Genomic DNA, 21,026 nt, shown 5'->3' on the forward strand with positions numbered 1-21,026 from the left:
TTAAAGATTTTATTTATTTATTTGACAGAGAGAGATCACAAGCAGGCAGAGAGGCAGGCAGAGAGAGAGAGAGAGAGAGAGAGAGGAAGCAGGCTCCCCGCTAAGCAGAGAGCCCGATGCGGGGCTTGATCCCAGGACCCTGGGATCATGACCTGAGCTGAAGGCAGAGGCTTTAACCCACTGAGCCACCCAGGTGCCCCTATTTTTAACTTTTTGAGGAACCTCCATGCTATTTTCCAGAATGGCTGCACCAGCTTGCATTCCCACCAACAGTGTAGGAGGGTTCCCCTTTCTTCGCATACTCACCAACATCTGTCGTTTCCCGACTTGTTAATTTTTGACATTCTGACTGGTGTGAGGTGGTATCTCATTGTGGTTTTGATTTGTATTTCCCTGATGCCGAGTGACGTGGAGTACTTTTTCATGTGTCTGTTGGCCATCTGGATGTCTTCTTTGCAGAAATTCTGTTCATGTTTTCTGCCCATTTCTTGATTGGATTATATGTTCTTTGGGTGTTGAGTTTGATAAGTTCTTTATAGATTTTGGATACTAGCCCTTTATCTGATATGTCATTTGCAAATATCTTCTCCCATTCTGTCAGTTGTCTTTTGGTTTTGTTAACTGTTTCCTTTGCTGTGCAAAAGCTTTAGATCTTGGTGAAGTCCCAATAGTTCATTTTTGCCCTTGCTTCCCTTGCCTTTCATGATGTTTCTAGGAAGAAACATCTTCTGGGTTTCTTTCACACACACAAAAAAGAAAAAAAGGTTAATTAGAAAAACAGAAGTTTATTAACATATGTATGTTTTATCATTATTATATGATTATATATTCTATTATATAATAAATATGTATTATAGTTATGTAGTTAACATATGTTGACATATATATAAATGTATGCCTCGTTTGTATATGGTAGAAACTTAGGAAAATGACCAACTGTCAAAGATACAGTTTTAGAACTCAGGATTAAATACCACCTTAATAAAGAAAGGTGGAGAGGATTTTTAGGAAAGATGAATGGGCCCTTAGAAGACTAGATGAGAGGTATGAATCTGTGACAAAGTTTGTCTTGGGGGAATTTATTACAACTGACTTCCTTATGGAGGATTTATCTTTAGGCGGATAAGGGGAATTCAGAGAAAAGTCTCACTGTGCATTTGCTGTTTTTCAAGTGCCTACAGCTCGAAACAATCAATATACACAAGTGGTATACTTTAGGGTGGCATGTCCTGTACTCCTGGAGCAGGATTTTGCTTCATGAATTTGCATGCTAATCTTCTCTGTCATTCCAGTTTTAGTGTATGTGCTGCCAAAGTGAGTACCCCACAGCAGTATTTCAGGCGGCATGTTCTGCTACCCTTCAGAGCTCACATTCATTTGCCATTATATCCCTAGTACCTAGTATGCCTAGCACTGTCTCTGTGTGTGCAGGATATAGAAGATGCTCAGGAAAGTTCAATAATGTTCAGTGACTGGATGGATGAAAGGAGGAAATGGGAGAAGGAATGTTAGCGCCTTCATTCATTCTGCAAGTGGAATATTAACGTATTAGTTGGCTTCCCTTACACATTTTATAGCTTCCGACAGCTTCAAAAGTTCTGTCTAGTTGTAAGAACAGGATTATTGCCCTCGTCCCTCCAAATAAATACCTGTCTATATCAGGCTCTCCTAGAGACTGGGTTATGCTGACCTTCCAAGCTCCTCAAAACTACCATGTGAGAGTAATAATACTAATTGACTCTTCTAGTTTGCAGTGACTCTTTGCATCATTGTGTTCTCTGATTTTTAAAACAATTGCTTTTTCAAAACAAAGCCACGTATTAGAGCTTGGACCCTGGATCTAGGCTTCGAAATTTCAAATCTTGCTTCACTACCAAACCACTATATGATTTGGGCAAATGACTTAACCTTTCCAAGTGTTAGTTTTCTCACCTGTAAGGCAGGGATAATAATTTTACCCTTATAACACGATTGTCATAAAAATTAAATGAGATAATATAGGGAAAGCTCTTGGAATAGGGCCTAGTCTCGGTAAGTCTTTAGGGATTGATTGTCATCTTAGTGGTATTAGTAGCAATAACCCCTTCTCTTTCTATATCTGCCCTTCGGCACTTTAATTTTCTTCAGAGTAAGGACTGTGTTTTGTTTATCTCTGCATCCCCTCTAAACATAGCACCTGTCATCCATTAGGTACTCAACAAATAGCTATTGGATTGAATAAATTCAGCAGGTCACTTTTTTTTTTAAATCAGGAAGTTGTTTTCCACATGACCAAACTGAAGCTCAGAGAGGTTACCCACAACAGGTTTTGATCAGCGTCTGTCCACTGGCTGAACAGATTATGTCCTTTGATCTTACAGCAACCTTAGAAGAGGTTCAGATGGTATCCCGGGATTCAGACCCACATCTCGGAATCCAGAGCCCAGAACCATTTGCTTCTCTTACAAAATATACAGGAATTCTTCCCGGGCCAGATACTAGTATATAAACATCATAGTATTTGGGAAAGTAGGAGTTGGAAAATGAATTGATTATCTAAGTTTTATTTATTAGTTAACTCTCAAAGAAAACCCTACATGGAAACATTATACCATTCTCAGTATACTAGCTTTTCAAATTCTAGAGGAAAAAGGATAACAAGTAACTGAATGTGAATATGACAAAATGAAGGCATAAGAAGAGAAGAGTCTGAACAGATATAGAAAAGGTAGGATAAGTGAGTGCTTTACAAATGAAAGCAGATGTATGAAATTACAAGCTGTCAGATCAGCAATGGAAATGAAGATGATAAAGTGGTTCCTTACATAGATTATAATTATTCATTTTGCCCAGTCCTGTCTCCTTTCCCCATAATGTTCATGGGGGAGGGGTAGGAAGCTGTTGCAAAAAATGGTGCTTCCAACAAAAGAAAGGAAAAAAAAAAGTCTAATAATCAAGGGTATTTCTGATCACAAACAGTTGTTAATGTTGTGATTTGTGTTGTTTCTATAGACTAGGTTTTCCTATGGAATATTTTTCAGCTGCTTGTTCTGATTAATGAAAAGGATTTCGTTGCAACAACACGAAGTTGTAACTGTAAAGTTTCTTCATAATCAGTGCTGTGGAGGCAGTCAGTGTGGCTTACAAAACAAGCATCGTTAATGGGCCTGACTGTGACAGCAGTGGCAGATGGATTGCCAAGAAATGAAGTAGTTTACATAGACCTGCCTGAAAAGATGTGTTTAATAATTGCGCCCATAATTAGGTTGATTTGGGAAAAAAATTAAATGACAGTCTAAGGAACACAGTTAGGCTTATCTATGAAGATTTTGACATTTTTCCTCCAAGAAATGCTGCATAAATACTCTTCCCTAAATTTCTCATTACCTTTAGAAAAAAATAATTGGAAGAAATTATATTTTTTAACTTTGAATTATGTAATATTTATATATAAAAGAATAAATGTAACATATGTAACTTAGGAAGCATAATAATTAGGGTAAATATTATTTTATGAGAATTTTAAACTGGTTCTTTCCCATTCATAAGATTTTTGTTACTAATTTCTAAGTAGCAAAACTAGAGACATTTAAACACAGGCATATAAATGGCAATAAATATGCATGCTTCTAAGAGTTTATTTATATTGCAAACGTACACATCTCTATATCTGAGGCTCTACTTCCAACACCCCCTGAGGATAAGTGCTAGATATTAGATTGCATTTAACAGTAAGTGTGCTGCTTCAAAGGCCATTTGGTAAAGATCCCTTCTCCCTATTTCCTTTTATCAAATTAATTGAGTTACTGGTTTACTTTCTTTGAATCTAAGTTGTTATTTTTTTACTCTCAAGTAATGCAAACATCTTAAACAGTATTGCTTCTGAATTCCTTTTTTTTTTCCCTCTTATTTAGTGATCTCTAGTAACTACCAGACCTGTCTTGGCCTTCTGATGCATTACCCACTAATTGGGGATGTACACTCATTGATTCTTAAGGCTCTGTTCCTTCGAGATCCAAAGGTAAGCTTTCCAAAGAGAATACGCACAATTTTAAGTTGGGGGAAAAATTGGTTTCTCGGCATGAATGGGGAATTTGTGTGATGACCGATGAATTGCCTAATAACAGAATTTGCCTGCCATTAGAGCCTTAGGCAAAACTCACATACCTCACTGGCTAGCAACTTAGCAGGTAACTTAAGTGGACATTGCCATGAGAACCTGCAACACACATCTCTTGTCCCTCAGAAGGTCGTTCTGCCCTCCTCCTTCCTCATAACTCAAGGAAGTAGTTCAGCAACTGCTTCTCCTTATAGCCACACTTAATCATCATTGGTACCCCTCACAGGAAGAGCCTCAGAGGCCATGTGAGGAACAAGACATTAAAGCTATAAAAAGGACTGGTTCTGTGAAAGTTTTAGACATAATGAAATACTCAAATCATTTCATATTAGGAATATGTATTTTTTATTTTGTGGGTGAAGAGTTACCTAATAAAATAAAGATTTAAACAGACTTTAATGCTAATTTCTCTATTTGAACTTAAAGCAAGCCACCAAAATTTTCTTTACACTTGAGAGAAGAAGTGTGCTCTTTTACAACTAATGTTATATTTCTTGAAAATAAGAACATTTAATGATCTAAAAAAATCTGTGAATCCTTGATGCTTTTGAGCCAAACAAAAATATTGGATGAAGTATAAGAGAGAGAGCTTCAAACACAAGTATGAGAATGCCAGGCATTGGGTGGTAATCCCAGCCTTTGGCTCTTTGGCAGAATTCCCAACAGTCATGTTGGCAGTTGTCAAACTGTCTTTGAGTCAGTCTGTCTGTGGATCCATTGCCAAAGCTCTGTCTGATCAACTTGGGCCTCCAAGTTTAACGTAAATTTTAATTCGAAAGGATTTCTGCTTTCCCTCGACTATTGACTTCAACATTTCAGTATGACCTTTATTTATTCTTTGATAGATTTAAAAGATTTTATTTCCTTGTGCTTATACCATTTTCTACAAACATACACAATTTTATATAACTTCTCCTACACAATATTTCATTGAGTATCAGAGATATAATCCATAATTTCTCTGATACATAAGGTAAAATTTTTTTTCTGGTAAAGCTTAGGAGTCTGATTATAAAATCAAAAATCCCATATTTTTATGTATGTATTTTTTATAAAAAATAACCACAACTATGAAATATCTATAAAAGAAATAAAGAATTTGACTACTCGTCAATGAGGTATATGAGTTTTGGTCTGTAAACTTAAGGTAAATTCTGTCAGCTCAGTATTAGGAATTCTTGGAATCATACAGAGTGGGGGAAAAATTTGTTAAAATAACTATCTGAATTCTGTACTTACATGATTTATTTGGCTTTGCTGAAGGGAGAAGTGAATATGTTATCTAAACCTATTGATCTTGGTAATTTTTCCCTGGCTAAATATGGTTGATCTTGCTATGAATCATCCACTCTCCTAGAGGCAGGTTTCTGTATAATAAATCTGTCAGTGTTATTAGTGGAATCTGTGATTTTAATAGAGCACTTTTTATCTCAATAAGATAGTGTGCATGATAGAATTATAAAAACCCAAGTCTATAAGCATTAAAAATATATTCTCTAAGGATTAAGAGAAAAAATAATAGCATAATAGCCTAAGTATCTTTTAAAAAATAAAGTATTCTCCACTTTCACATTTAGGGTCTAACTAAGTAAAAACATAATCAAGATAATGGTCCAAAATATAGGACCTAAACTGATATTTCTGAGATAGAAGAGATTGATCAGGCAGAGGAGGGAATCATGTTTAAAAGGCTGTTGAGAACAAGTTTATAGAATGATGATATCTATAGGAAAAATAAAGAAAGATGTATATTTTTTGCAGGGGCTTTCACATGGTTAACCCGGCAAGATGATAGATTTAGTTACAGAGCAAGGAGACTGAATTAGGACTCAGGACGTTGGGTCAAATCTTGACTCTGCTAAAAACCATCCTTGTGATTTGGGGAAACTCATGCTTGCTGTATCTTGGTCTTCTCTTTTGGGGTTGAATTAAATTGTATCTAATGACCTGCCCAGCCAGAGCTCCTTTGTCCACAAAGAACTGACTTACAGTGATCTAATAAGATCCAGTCCAGTGCTACGGAAAGCAGACACACAGCACAAGTTTATATATAGCGTAGAAATCCACAAGTGGACAGAGTTTTCAGTGCGGTTATGTCATTATAAATTCATATAGCAGGCCATTTACACTGAGGGGGAAGAAAAAGAGGGAAAGATGGTGCTAGTACCCCGCCCGTATCCTCTAAAAATCCAAACATCAGCGTGCTTAATTTTTTTCTTATTTATTATTAACAATGAAACACTTAAAATACTTGAATCATTCCCAATTCAAGGAGATCAGAGTTAAGTATATAAACACATGGAGTCTCTGTGAAGTGAACTAGTAGAAGGATGAGATTTGAGGCATGAAAGTACATTTTCGCATAGCCCAGTTCCTTGTGACAGTAGTGTTGAGTGCTGCTGACAGACTCAATAAAATAAAAATAAACAAGGAACTCTGAGCCCTCCAAGTTCATTGCCAGCTTCAGAAAAGCACTTTGTCCTATCGCTTTCCATAAATCCCAGTGGAGATTTCTCAGTTGAGAACAGACTCTGCAACTAGAGCACGAGACACTGAGCTTTAATTGTTTTATATCAGTCGTAGGGTTTACTGCAAAAAGATTTCTTATTTGAACAGAGTGAAATAATGGGGCTGTAAACTGTAATAAGAAGATCATCCTCCTTCATAGTCTCTAAGCACTTTGATGTGCTCATTTCGGTCCTTATAACAAGCTAGGAGTTAGACAAAGGAGGTTATCTTTTTTCATTCTTTTTCAGTGTAGACAGGGTAAGGTTATGTGGCTTTCCCAAGGCCAAAAAATTGTAAGCTTCCAAGCTAGCTAGAGTGACTCCATGACCCTTGTATGTATCCATCTCCTCCTGAGATTCCCAGCATATCTTCTACCTCCTTCAGGAAGCCATTCCCAGGCTCAGATAGGACATGTTTTTGCCTTTGAGTCCCCCTAAGGACCCTGTATTTTAGCTGTTTTCTTATTTCTTTGCATCCATTATTCCGTATGATCCTGCTCATTTTTTAGTGTTTAGCTTTGTGTTCTGCAGTAGATGGTATTAAGAAGATAATGGTAGAATTGAATTCTGACACAGTTGCTAAGCCTCTCCCAGTATACCGTATTGACTCTAATCTAAGTGGCTCTCACTCATTTAGCGTATTTCTGGAACCCAGACCCACATCCCATGGAAGCCATTGCCAGTTGTGTATATGTCAGCTGCCATTTTTATCAAGATGGTGAATGAACCCCACAACTTGAACTTAAAGGCATCTAGTTCCTTAATTTGCTTTGTGTCAGAATTGTTTGAAATCCTATCACCACCTTCAAGTATTATGGAACAAAAAGACAGAACAAAGAATCTAGTTAATATACCCTACTGTGACTGTCAGAATTTCAGAACTGCAGGGAACCCAGAGTTCTAATCCAGCTTCTGCTTCTGTAGTTGAACAAACTAAGGATCTAAGTGAAGTTAGAGACTTCTTTAATACAGCTTGTCAGTGGCAGAGCCAGCAGTTGAACCTAGGTCTTCCAACCACCTTTCCACACAGGAGCTATAGCTTTTAAAACTAGTAGACTCCTGTTTACTAGTATGTGTCATTAAAAATTATTCAATTTATAATAGACATTTAATTTATATCTGTAATAAATAAAACTACTATGTATATAAGTGGACCTAGAACTATTTGAAATTTTCTTAAATCTATGCTATGTAAAGACACCAAATGTCAGATATCTGTTTGTAGCATCCTATATACTCTGTTCACCATAAATACAGTTTCTATACTTAGTTCCTCAGACCATGATCCTAATTCTCATTTTCTTGTCTTTATCATATTAGAACCACTGAGCAGATTTCCAAAAACAATCCACTAAATGAAGTAGAGGGATAGAAGGAGGACAGTCTGGAAAATATGAAGTGATTAAAAAACATTGTTCTAACTAGTTGTTCAAATTAAAAAAAAAATTTTAAAACCCAATTAGAAACAAAAGTCATAGAAAATGTGAACATATTGTGTTCCTTAAATAACCAGATGTTCTCTCCTTCCTGAAGGCAGTAAGGGCTAGGAATAAAAGGTTTAAAACTATTGTTTTGAGTTAACTGTGAATTTTGCAAATCTGTTTTTACCCTTTAGCAAATAAAATTCTAATACGGAAACATAAGCAAAGTAATTTTCATTTTTCGGTGCTCTCTTATTTGTGTTGTGTGTTGAAGTGTTAACCTTATCACAAAGACTTATTACAAATGAAATACAGTACATGGATTAACATTTTAGATTATGCAGTAAGAATTTGACAGCTACTGTTTGTTTTGAAGACTAAAATATTCTCCAGAAAATATTTCTAGTAAGTTTGCAAGCAACCCTTTAAGCAGTGATGGCTATTGTTTATGGAAGAAAATTGCTAGAAATAAGGCAATTTAATTTCATAGTCATTCTTGTACACAAAAACACTATAAAAAATATAGTGTACAATGTTCTTATGCTTGGCCAATTCTGTTTTGGCTTTTATTTGGAGTTATATTAAATTTTGCCTTTTTAAATTATAAAAAGTCTAAATATTCAGATTTCAGATTTTAGGCAGATAATCGATTTTTACCCTTTTAATTCCAAAAAACCCCACTGTAGGTGTTACTTTTTAAAAATATCAAATGGCTTTGGTAAAATGTCATCTATCAGAATTGAAAAATGGTGAATGGATCCAAACCTACTACCAGTCAAGTGACAGTGTTGGAAAATGTGCATCACAGTAATGGTATCATAATTTTTTTCCTCTGAGTAGTAACCTAAAAACCACACATACTAACTCTTTGAGGAAGATGCACAATATCCATTTATTTACTTTTCATGATGTTCCCATTCAGATTTTCCAGTATTAGTTTTTAATCAGATTTTCTCTTATAGAAAGAATGCTACTTCTGTTTTCTTCATCCATTTTTATTCCCTAAAAAGCTGGAGCATTTCTCTGAAAATTGTCATTCTTTGAGAATCATTTGTTTTTGTTTTCTCTGTTAATGACCCCCCAAATATTTTTTCTTTGTATCTGAGCTATGCCACTACATGCCATTCTTTTTTTTTTTAATCTTTAGATTACAGACAATTGAATGTTTATTATTAGGTATTAGTGATTAATCAGGTATAGACTTTTTTCACATAGATCAGCACTGAAAAAACCTTAAGTTTTACCTCTGAAGTAATTGGTACCTATCAAAAATCTGTAAGGAAGTAATCTGAAAATCTTTACTAAACCAATATTTGAAATTTGTTCTTATTGTAGACATTTTATAAAGTAGAGTTGTGTTTCTCAAAACGTGTTAAGGCTTCCTAGGGTCCTCAAATAATTTTGAATGTTTTTTTATAAAAATATTTTGAATTTATTAATTTATTCAACAAATCAGTCTTTACTGTGTACTATCTAGAATGCAGCAGGCATTGTATATATACACATATACAATATGTGTATATATGTATATATATATATATGTGTGTGTGTGTATATATGGCCTTTATCATAAATATACAAGTAAAGTACTCAATTTATCATGTGTTCTAAAGGATACAAATAGGGCATCATTAAAATAATAAGAGGAGGAAGAATCTGGGCTGAGTGAAACCTAATTTATGTAGGTTGGTCAAAAGACCCTCTCTCTGAGGAGATACCACTTTAGGTGAGAACTAATGGAGGAGAAGGCATCAACCAGACAGAGAATAGGGAGAAGAGTCTCTAGATAGGGTAACAGCAAACATTCCAAAGTAGAAAACTGCCAAGAATTGTTGATGGAATTGAAGGAAGATCTACAGCATAACTAGAGCCAGGAGCTTGGGGACCACCTGCCCGAGACAATGGACGAGCCAGGGAAGGCTTGTTATTACTTTATTCTTCCTGCGCAATCTTACGTGTTGATATACAGTAAAATTATTTCTGAGGTCACATTTTGAAACTCCAAAAAGATTGCTGGATGTGTGGTGATTCTTCTGATGATTAAGACATGCTTTCATTACACACTTCTCCTATTCTCAGCCAGAAGTTCTAAGAACTCTTCTTAAACGAGTTCCTCACTTAGTAGAGCATACTCACTTATTCAGACATCTAAGCTGTCACTTAGGTCTGACCAGTAGCCCATTGCATGAGTTAGGAAGATTAGCCAGGACCCTGAACATATATTATGTTTATCTTTTTAAAAACTGTCTTGGCTTCCTTCCATATGATACCAGTCTCAGTCAGCATTGCTTTCATTATATCAGTTTTCTGCTTCACTGTGTAGTGACAAGGGAACTAGGCCAGTCTTTGTCACCTCCGAAAATGAGCACTCTGCTGGGTCAGGGATTAGAGCTCCAAGAGCAGTAACCCAGTGACAGCCACTCGAGGGAAGCACAGAAATCAGGTTTCACTCACATCACAGCCTGCTATATGTATTGGCAACTCACTCCTCTTGAACTGTAGAATGAAGAGGCTAGACCACATAATCCCAGCAGGCCCTTCTGGATCTATTTTATTTTAGCAAGATACAATTCAACAGATACACTTTTTAATTACCTGCTGTGGGCAGAGCATGAGAACTGGTCCATCGGACTAGGACATAGTCCTTTATAGATGTAAAAAACTAATTGTTATGGAATGTAACTTGAGTGAGAGTATAGGAGGGGGAATGGCTAATTTGGACTTGGAAAGTTAGAAAGACTTCCATTTGGAAGAGGCATTCCAACTGGGCTTTGAAGAATTTTCCTGGGAGATGTTACTCTGTCTTAAGAAAATAGCATAAGCAGAGCTCCTGAGAATTGCTGAGGCAAGTGGCCAAGCTGGGCCTTGCAGTTCTCCATCCAGACTCACTCAGTGACCCCTTAAGGGACCTAGAGAATGACATTGTCCCCTCTCAGTACCTCATGTATTAGCAGACACTCATTTTTAAAAGTCCATCAAATGTGTCTTAATGTGATAGTATTTTATTTGGTATTAATTTATATGGTATTCCAATTTGTGTGTTGTTATTCAGCACAAGTAAATGTGTGTTTAAGTGAAAAGTCAGCGTAAAGATTTCATCCCAATGATTTTTACTAGATTTATTGACTATAAATAATTGCTCATTGTACAGTATTTGTTCAAAATAGGCATATCTTTGTTTAAATGTTTAAAGTCACTCTTAGGAAGCTTAGTTTTTTTTATTTTGGGTGGCCGAAGAGAGCTGTGAAACTTTGTGGCAAAGATTGCTCTGCATGTTTTAGATGAAAGGTTTTCTTCTCTGAAACAACCTATTGCAGTGGTGGTTTATTTTTCCTCAAATAACTAAAGAAGAGACTAGGATGCATGGTTAATTCTGTTCTGAGTAACAATAAATAATTCCCTTGCCTTTTATTTGATATCTTATAAGTAAGAGAAATCTAGATTTTTAGGAGGAAAATACTTACTTTAAATAGATTACTTAAGCTTTTAAAGCATGTGTGTTTAGAAAGGCAAGTAGGAGGCCCCAAATGTAAAAACATTGAAGTATTACAACACATTACAGTAGTATGTTTGTGATACGTCCCTGAGGTCAGGGAATGAAGTGTCAGCCCTGCTTTACTACTGACTTGCCGTTTTACCCCCAGAGAAATCGTTTAACCTTTTGCTGCCTTAGATTCAGGTTCATTAATTGTTTTTTAAAAAAGGGATAGGTGACTGGTGAGGCTTTAATTAGCCTATAATCTCTAAAAGTCATTTGCAGCTCTAAGTGCTGTGAGAATCTAGCTAATCTAGCTAATTATTCTCCTTACTGTATATGAAATAGCTTGTTTAAAAAGAAAAGGCACTACTTGGAGTTGTTTCTGCATTGTCTTACTGTTACAATTTCAAAAAATTGAAGGCTAATAGATCTCATTGTATGACAAAAAGATAATAAACTTAAAACTGGCAAAATAGAAAAAAAAATAATTCTTTTAGTATAAGTTGTTGTAGCCACAACAAATATTTTATTTGCCCCTTAAGTGTATTTGCTCAGTAAATATTATATTGCTAATTTAAAATATTAAACACACTGAAATTGCCTAAGATGGTGGAGGAGTGGGGGACTTAGTTTCAACTGGTCCCCTGAATTTAGCTGGATATCTACCAAGCCAGTCTGAACACCCACGAAATCAGCCTGAGATGTATGATTATACGTCTGGATCTCTACGGGGGCAGAAGATCTTCAGTCGAGAGGTACAAAGGAGGGAGTTGTGATTGCACAGGCAGATATCAGAGGATAAACACAAGGGGTAAGGGGCCACAAGAAGCTGTCCACTGGAAAGCAAAATAATATCCCAGTGCAAAAGCATCCTGTGCCTGGCGACCAGCAATAGTTTGCAGAGCAGTAGTGAGGGGACGGGAAGCGTCTGGTAATGGCAGTCCAACAGAATCCAGGAGCTTAAAGAGCAGATGCCTGCAGACCTGGGGGGCTGGCTGCCACCACTACCCACACCTGCACAGACTGGGATCACCCATGGTTTCTCAGCACAGGGTGCAGAGACAAGCAGGGTTCTGGGTCGACCACTGAGAGGATCGCTGGGGGCGTGCACTGCCTGTGGGAGGTTGCCGTTTTCAGTGGTACTCACAGAAGGGGAGATTTTATAAAATCCATGAAAACAGAATTAGAGAAATAAACACCATGAAATGTTCCAGTGTCAGGATTATTGGGATCCCTGAGGGGAATGGAGAGAGAGAGAGGACTAGAAGATATAGTTGAAAAAGTCGTAGCTGAAAACTTCCCTAATCTGGGGAATGAAACAAGCGTTCATATCCTAGAGGTAGAGAGGACCCCTCCCAAGATCAAGGAGAACAGACCAATGCCCTAGCAAGTAATGGTAAAACTCGTAAATCTTAGATCCAAAGAAAACATCTTAAGGGCAGTTCAGGGGAAGAGATTCCTTACATACAGAGGGAGGAGCATCAGAATAATATCAGACCTGTCCACAGGGACCTGGCAAGCCAGAAAGGGCTGCAAGACATATTGAGGGTACTAAATGAGAAGAATCTGCAGCTAAGAATACTTTATCTGGCAAGGCTTTCATTCAGAATGGATGGAGAGATAAAGAGCTTCCAAGACCAGCAGAAACTGAAAGAATATGTGACCACTAAGCCTGCCCTACAAGAAATATTAAGGGGGGGTTCTGTAAAAGGAGAAAGACCCCAAGAGTGATATAGAACCAGAATTTACAGAGACAATCTAGAGAAGCAAGGACTTCACAAGCAACATGATGACAATGAAAATCATATCTTGCAGTAATCACTCTCAATGTGAGCAGCCTAAATGCTCCCATGAAATGGCATAGGGTTGCAGATAGGATAAAAAGACAGGACCCAGCCATATACTGTCTACAAGAGACTTATTTTGAACCTAAAGATATATCCAGTCTGAAAGTGAAGGGATGGAGAACCATCTTTCAGGCCAACGGACCTCAAAAGAGAGCTGGGGTTGCAATTCTCATATCAGACAAATTAGATTTTAAGCTAAAGACGTAAAGATATAGAAGGACACTATATCATTCTTAAAAGGTCTATCCAACAAGAACATCTATCAATTGTAAATACCTATGCCCCCAGCATGGGAGCAGCCAACTACATTAGCCAACTGTTAACCAAAATTAAGAGACATACTGATAATAATATGTTAATAGGAGGAGACCTCAACACTCCACTCGTAGCAACAGACCCATCACGAAGGAAAATCAACAAAGAAACAAGAGCTTTGAATGACACATTGGACCAGATGGACCTCATAGACATACACAGACTACTCATTCTCGAATGCACATGGAACTTTCTCCAAAATAGAGCACGTACTGGGTCACAAATGAGGTCTCAACCGATACCAAAAGACTGAGATTTTTCCCTGCATATTCTCAGACCACAGTGTTTTGAAACTGGAACTCAGTCCAAGAAACAATTTGAAAGAAATTCAAACACTTGGAAGCTAAAGACCATCCTGCTCAAGAATGTTTGGATCAAAAGAAATCAGGAAATCAAAGAAGAACTTAAATAATTCATGGAAACCAATGAGAATGAAGACACATCGGTCCAAATCCTATGGGATACGGCAAAGGCGATCCTAAGGGGGAAATACATAGCCATCCAAGTCTCACTCAAAAAAATAGAAAAGTCTCAAATACATAAACTCTCTTTACACCTTAGAGAACGGAGAATCAACAACAAATTAAGCCAGCCTCACACATGAGAAGGGAAATAATTAAGATTAGAGCAGAAATCAATGAATTCAAAACCAGAAATACAGTAGAACACATCAATGAAACTAGAAGCTGATTCTTTGAAAGAATTAATAAGATCAATAAACCACTAGCCAGACTAATCCAAAAGAAAAGAGAAAGGACCCAAATTAATAAAATTATGACTGAAAGAGGAGAGATCACAACTAACACCAAGAAAATAGAAACAATTATCAGACATTATTATCAGCAACTATATGCCAAGAAATTAAGCAACCTGGAAGAAATGGATACCTTCCTGGAAAGCTATAAACTACCAAGACTGAAACAGGAAGGAATTGACAACCTAAATAAGCCAATAACTAGTAATGAGATTGAAGCAGTGATCGAAAACCTCCCAAAAAACAAGAGTCCAGGACCTGATGGATTCCCTTGGGAATTCTACCAAACATTCAAAGAAGAAATAATACCTATTCTCCTAAAGCTGTTTCAAGAAATAGAAACAGAAGGAAAACTTCCAGACTAATTCTATGAGGCCAGCATTACCTTGATCCCAAAACCAGGCAAAGATCCCATCCTAAAGGAGAATTTCAGACCAATATCCCTGATGAATATGGATGCCAAAATTCTCAACAAGATCCTAGCTGATAGGATCCAACAGTACATTAAAAGGATCATCCATCATGACCAGGTAGGATTTACCCCTGCAATGCAAGGGTGGTGCAACATTCACAAATCAATCAGTGTGATAGGGCACATTAATAAGAGGAGAGAGAAGAACCATATAGTCCTCTCAATTGATGCAGAAAAGGCATTTGACAAAATACAGCATCCCTTCCTGATTTAAACTCTTCAGAGTGTAGGGATAGAGGCAACATTCCTCAATTTCATAAAAACTATCTATGAAAAACCCACAGTGAATATCCTTCTCAATGGGAAAAAGCTGAGGGCCTTTCCCTTAAGATCAGGAACACGACAAGGATGCAGTGGATCTTAAACTATGGTGTGCCAAAGAAGCACCTGCGGGATCTTGTTAAGATTGTTGTTAATGATTGTTGAGATTGTTAAGACTCCCAGACATTCTAGTGTAAATAGCTCTGCAGTGGGATCCAGAAATCTGCATCTGTAACTGTTCCAAAACTGGTCAGCTGCAGACAACACTTTAAGAAATAGACACTTGATTAAGGGAAAAGTTATGACACAAACTGAAAGCCAAACATCGAAACACAGAAGACTGGCTCCTAAACCAGTGGTTTCTAAAGCGCAGTACATTCATATGCAGTGACTACACAGATCATCCAGTGGAGTAGAGGAAGAAACTAATGGAACTTCTACGTACGGTCACTTTTATTTAAAAAAAAAAAAAAAAAGAAAGAAAGAAAGAAAAGGAAAAACTGAGGTTTACTTTTTAATGTAAAGGACCATGTATCAGCCAGTCATGTATCACGTGTGAGGTCTTGTAAGGGAAGATGGGACTTTTCCACACAAAGGCATTGACAATGGCCTCCTCTCTTCTTTCATTGTTTTCATTGTTTTCACCTTGTGCCTTATTGCCATGTCCATATGCCCAGTTAAGTGGATTTGGGGGCTGTGTTATCTTAAGTGATGACATATTTACAAAACCAAAAAGATGTCAGGGACCATGGACAGCTATTGTGGGTTCACTAGGTATCTTCTAATATACTTAAAAGAGTCACCAAATTTTTTCTTGAAAAAAAAAAAATAAACATACTTCAAATTTGCTTACCTCTGTTGTGATGAGTAGCTGGTAGTAATATGTTACCATGCAAATATTTTTTAAAAAATAAACAATTTGTCTCTTCAAATTAAGATTCAAATTAAGATTCTTATTTTAATAATGAGAGAAAATAGCTTTTTCAAAGAAATTCATGCTATGGAAAGAACATTTTAAATTTGAATATTTGGAAATGTTTCATCCGTTTGCGGTGTTCTTGCCAAAAACAATTTAAGTGTATCATTTATTTAAAACTTTCTAGGTACACTGAAAAGTTCTGGGAACAGGATTTTCTAATTTGGTTACTAATAACCCAAATGAAGACATGAAGTCAGGTTTGAATCTGTTTTTTGAAATACAGAAGTGTAACATTTTCCAGTTAAATTTTGAGAGCTGTATGATAGTTAATTTTATGTCATTTTGACTGGGCTAAGGAAACCCAGATAGCTGGTAAAACATTATTTCTGAGTGTGTCTGTGATGGTATTTCCAGAACAGGTTAGCATTTGAATCAGTAGAGTACGATTTTCCCTCACCAATGTAGACAGGCATCATCTAATCTCTTAAAAGCCCAAATAGAACTAAAAGTGGTAGGAAGGGCAAACTTTGGAGCTGCGATGTCCATCTTCTCCTGCCCTGGGACATCTGATTCTCCTGGTTCTTGGGCCTTGAGATTGCAGGACTTAACCAGCATGTCACCCCAGTCTTTCCCCGACCTCCCCCCACTTCACCCACCTACACTTCCCTCTTTCCACCCTTACCCACCACACCCCAGTTCTCAGACCTTGGAACTTGAACTGAATTATAACACCCATTTTCTTGGTTCTCCAGCTTGCAGTTGGCAGATTTTAGCATATCTCAGCCTCAGTACTAGCACCTGAGCCACTTCCTATAATAAATCTCTTCTTATGTATCCGTATATATCTTACTGGGTCTGTTCTCTGGAGATCCCTAATGGAAGCTGATTAACGTTAAGGAAGATAGAAAGTGTATTAGTTTAACAAAAATCTTGGCATAATTGGTGGATTGCACAATGAATGCCATACTTTAGCAAGGGAAGCCAATAATATCCTTCCTCCATTCGGACCTATGTCTTTTTGTAGGGTAGCTTTTTCTGGAGTGTCATTAACAAAAACTATCACAAAGCATTTAACCAAAGTTTTCAAAAAGAGGCATGTTCAATCACATCAGTATATGCCAAACATATATATTTTAAGAAGAGCAAAATCGACCATTATAAGTAAACTATTATGAAAATTAATTTAAATATAATTTATTTCAGCTCTATCTCATTTAAAAATTCTATTGCACATATGTATTTTCTCGTGTACATAATTGATTAATACAAATGGTAAATGCATATGACTTAGAAATAAATATGCACGTATTGAGGGTACAAACACATACATACCCCATTTTTAACTGGTAAAGGAATAATGAAAGTTGAGGGAACCCTGCTGTAGACCAGTAGTTCCTGAAAACTGATCCAGTTGATTCTAATTTTAGCTTAGCCAGGATGAGAATCTTAAGGCTGTCTCCCAGCACACACAAAATTCTGAAGTCCTCATAGACACACATGTTAGCAGGGACAGCATGGAAAAACATAGGCCTTACCCTTATCTATATGAGGGATAGAGTTCTCCTGAACCCCTCTAATTAAACTGATAATTTAATATCTTCTAGACCATTGACTTTCACTGAAAAATATACCCGTTCCATCCTAGTCCTCTTGTGTTCTTATCACTTGGACTCCTGTACTTTTTATAGATGGTGCTAATAATTACAAATTAGGGCCTTTAAAACATTCAGGGATATGTTATAGGGATATGATGCATTTTGCAATTTCTTTTTTTTTTTTTTAAGATTTTTTTATTTATTCATTTGACAGAGATCACAAGTAGGTAGAGAGACAGGCAGAGAGAGAGGAGGAAGCAGGCTCCCCGCTGAGCAGAGAGCCCAATGCGGGGCTCGATCCCAGGACCCTGGGATCATGACCTGAGCCGAAGGCAGAGGCTTTAACCCACTGAGCCACCCAGGCGCCCCACATTTTGCAATTTCTTTAGAGGTAGTTAAGACTCTAGAGTTCGAGCATGTAATTATACCTTCATTAACTGCTGAGGGATTCATGAGGGTGAGGTGAAATACCCAAAGTCATCCAGGATTCAGTGACATAGCCAAGACCAGTCCCCAGGCTCCCACTCCCAACCTGGAACCATCTGACATCTTCCTCCTTGGCCTAACTCTCCCTGGAGACTCCTGGGACAGAACTCTTCTCAGTACTTCCACACTCATCATTGCCCCCAAGAAAATTAAGATGAGTTGTTTGATCTTGTATAATAAACACAAAACAGTGCATTTCAATTTGATTATCCTTCCAAGGACAGTTGTTTACTTCTGATTTCACATTTATTCATGATCTGAATACTGAATTTGAAAATTGGTCTGTTACTAGTTTACCAAGTCTAGCCTCCAGGTTCCTAAAGTGAAGTACACTGTGAAAGTGATGGGGAAAAAGTATAAAAATAATATTAATTGCTTTTCTTTTCTGATTCAGTTATGTTCAGTTGCTTTTCTGTAATGAAACTGATCTTTGAGTTCTTCCTTAACCATGAGACTATAATGGCTATCACTAAGGTGGAAGACAATAAGACAAAAAAAGAGTAAGATAAAAAATAAAAGTAAACCAATTGAGAGAGTCAGTTCAAAGGGTTAAGAATGACAGTGTGAAACGCGGAAGAAAGGACAAGAGAGAGAAGGAAAGCAAAAATAGAATATAAACAAATAAGAAGCAGCTGGAAAAAGGAAGTCACCTTGGACAACTTTTCTACTTGAAAATAAAATGTGTGCATACTACAGTGATCATTCAGTTTCATTGTTACAGTGTGTTAACGTTGATCAGCTGCTGTAGCAAATGAACCCCTATGTTTGTGAAAATCCATTATAAGTCAAGGGTGGGAGTGTCTCATAGTCACACAGTTCTTTGGGCTTCTGCTAGCCCTGCTGTTTTAAAATTCAGCCTTCCAGGGTCACCTAGTATGCAGTCATCCCCAACAGGATGAGAAAAATAGCAAGGATGGTCCTTGGGAGTTTTTAACAGAAAGCCTGCAGGTGGCATGCATCACTTTCACTCACATTCCATTGGCTGGAACTCAAACTTTGGCTGTCTCTGACCACAAAGGACTTTGAAAAATGGAATTGAGCCATGTGCCCAAGAAGAGGAGGAAGCAGGTGAGCCACCAGTGGCTCTTTAACAGGGGAAGGCTTCTGATTGCTTTACCTCTTCTGCTGTTTGAAAGGGTTCCCTGTTAGGGAAAAGCTAAGGTCACAGTGGGAGGCTTGTGGTCTTAAATCTCACAATCTGAGAACTCTGATTTTTTTAGCTCTCTACAAAAAACCGGACCATTTCTCAGAAACATACTCCCAAAACCGAGCTCAAAAGGCACTGTGTAGGGCCAATATGTCCCTTTTTCCATCTAAAGTGATGGAGCATCTTTAAGACTGACATCCTCTTGCCCCACGATGCCCCATTCACTTCCTGGTGGCAGACTTAGAGAGATGCCACATCATTTCAGATCACTTACAGAGAGGGGAAAAAACAAGTTATTAAACCAAATATGACCAGCACAGTGTAAACCTACATGGAAAATGCAGTTAGGATCACAGAGCTCCTTGGAGGGCCTGGTGTCAGATGGATGCAGATGGGAAGGCATATTTAGTGAAACCAAGCTATGAGAGCCTAGCATACCTACTCCACAGTAAGGGTAGTCTTCCTGTGGTCCTAGGAAGCACATGGCCCATTAGCCACTAACTCAGGCTCTCTCTCCCACTGGGTCTGCCCATATGTGCCTCTTCGACTACTTTTCTCTGCTTCCTTGGCAAGCCCTTTTTGACTGACATCTTTTTGCTTTTGATATATATTAAACATGTAAAGGATATAGTCAGACCTTGTTAACCTGCAAACCACCTGGTCTCTTGAGGAAGGTTCTGCATACCTCTGCTTAGAGGTACTTTGTCTTAATTTTGCCATTTGACCTTCCCATAGTTGTTGGGTGCACCTCAGAATTATTCCTAATCATTACTAAACTTGATTTCTGAAAAGGAAAATTGGAAATACTTGTCTCCTCACCCACCATTTTGGAGATACTGGCACTAACATCCTTTTACTGCATGGTTGCTACAATAAATCAAGAGTTAGGCTCCAGGTTTTTCTCTACACAGTATCATTCTTAGCTTTTTTTTTTTAAGATTTTTATTTATTTATTTATTTGTCAGAGAGAGAGAGTGAGCACAGGCAGACAGAGAGGCAGGCAGAGGCAGAGGGAGAAGCAGGCTCCCCGCTGAGCAAGGAGCCCGACGTGGGACTCGATCCCAGGACGCCGGGATCACGACCCGAGCCGAAGGCAGCCACTTAACCAACTGAGCCACCCAGGCGTCCCTCATTCTTAGCTTTTTGACAGCCCCTCCAAGTTTATCCTCTGTAGTGTTTACAGAAAATGTTTTGAAGAGATATGAATTGATGCAGTTGAGAGCTATAAGATGCTTCACAAAATTGTCACCCACAGGTCTGACCATCATCACGTTTTAAGTTGGGGTTGTTAGTGATTTAATTCTTTCTGGCCTTTTCTTAAAGTTCCTATTGTAGTACAAGTGCCTTATTCATCACTTCCCTCTTTCTTTCTATAACAACAGCAATAAAAATAGAGAGTATTTAAAATTATTTCACTTAAAGTAAATGTATGGTGCTTACCTGGCTTGAGCTATCATTGGGGAATGGCGCCAAATAGGAAAATTTGAGGAAGACAGAAAAATGACAGGAATGGTTAGAGTTGTTTTCATAAACCCAGGAAAGAGATAAACCTTTTAGCCTCATCTTTCCAGCTAGTATCTGAAGAAATCCCACCAGATTTTCTCATAAAGGTTGTAATTGAATGTATCTATTTTATATTCCACTTATGAGAGGACCCGCTGACGAGAATGTCAGCTATTAATTTGAGATCAACTACTTAATTTACTTAATTGATAACATCTTATT

At 37.5% G+C, this 21,026-nt stretch overlaps 1 protein-coding gene across 2 annotated transcripts in view; it reads left to right on the plus strand.

Annotated features, from left to right (window-relative positions):
- Nucleotides 1-21,026, plus strand: part of LOC111154984 (TBC1 domain family member 5) — a 544,655-nt gene that overhangs the window by 420,856 nt on the left and 102,773 nt on the right. For both annotated transcript variants that reach the window (XM_022514953.1, XM_022514954.1), the window contains exon 15: nt 3,894-4,000. In XM_022514953.1, coding sequence (XP_022370661.1) covers nt 3,894-4,000 — 107 coding nt within the window. The remainder of the gene's footprint in view (nt 1-3,893; nt 4,001-21,026) is intronic.

The sequence above is a fragment of the Enhydra lutris genome, unplaced genomic scaffold, assembly GCF_002288905.1.
Source record: "Enhydra lutris kenyoni isolate GAN:26980312 unplaced genomic scaffold, ASM228890v2 scaffoldscaffold39, whole genome shotgun sequence".
Taxonomy (NCBI): Eukaryota; Metazoa; Chordata; class Mammalia; order Carnivora; family Mustelidae; genus Enhydra; species Enhydra lutris.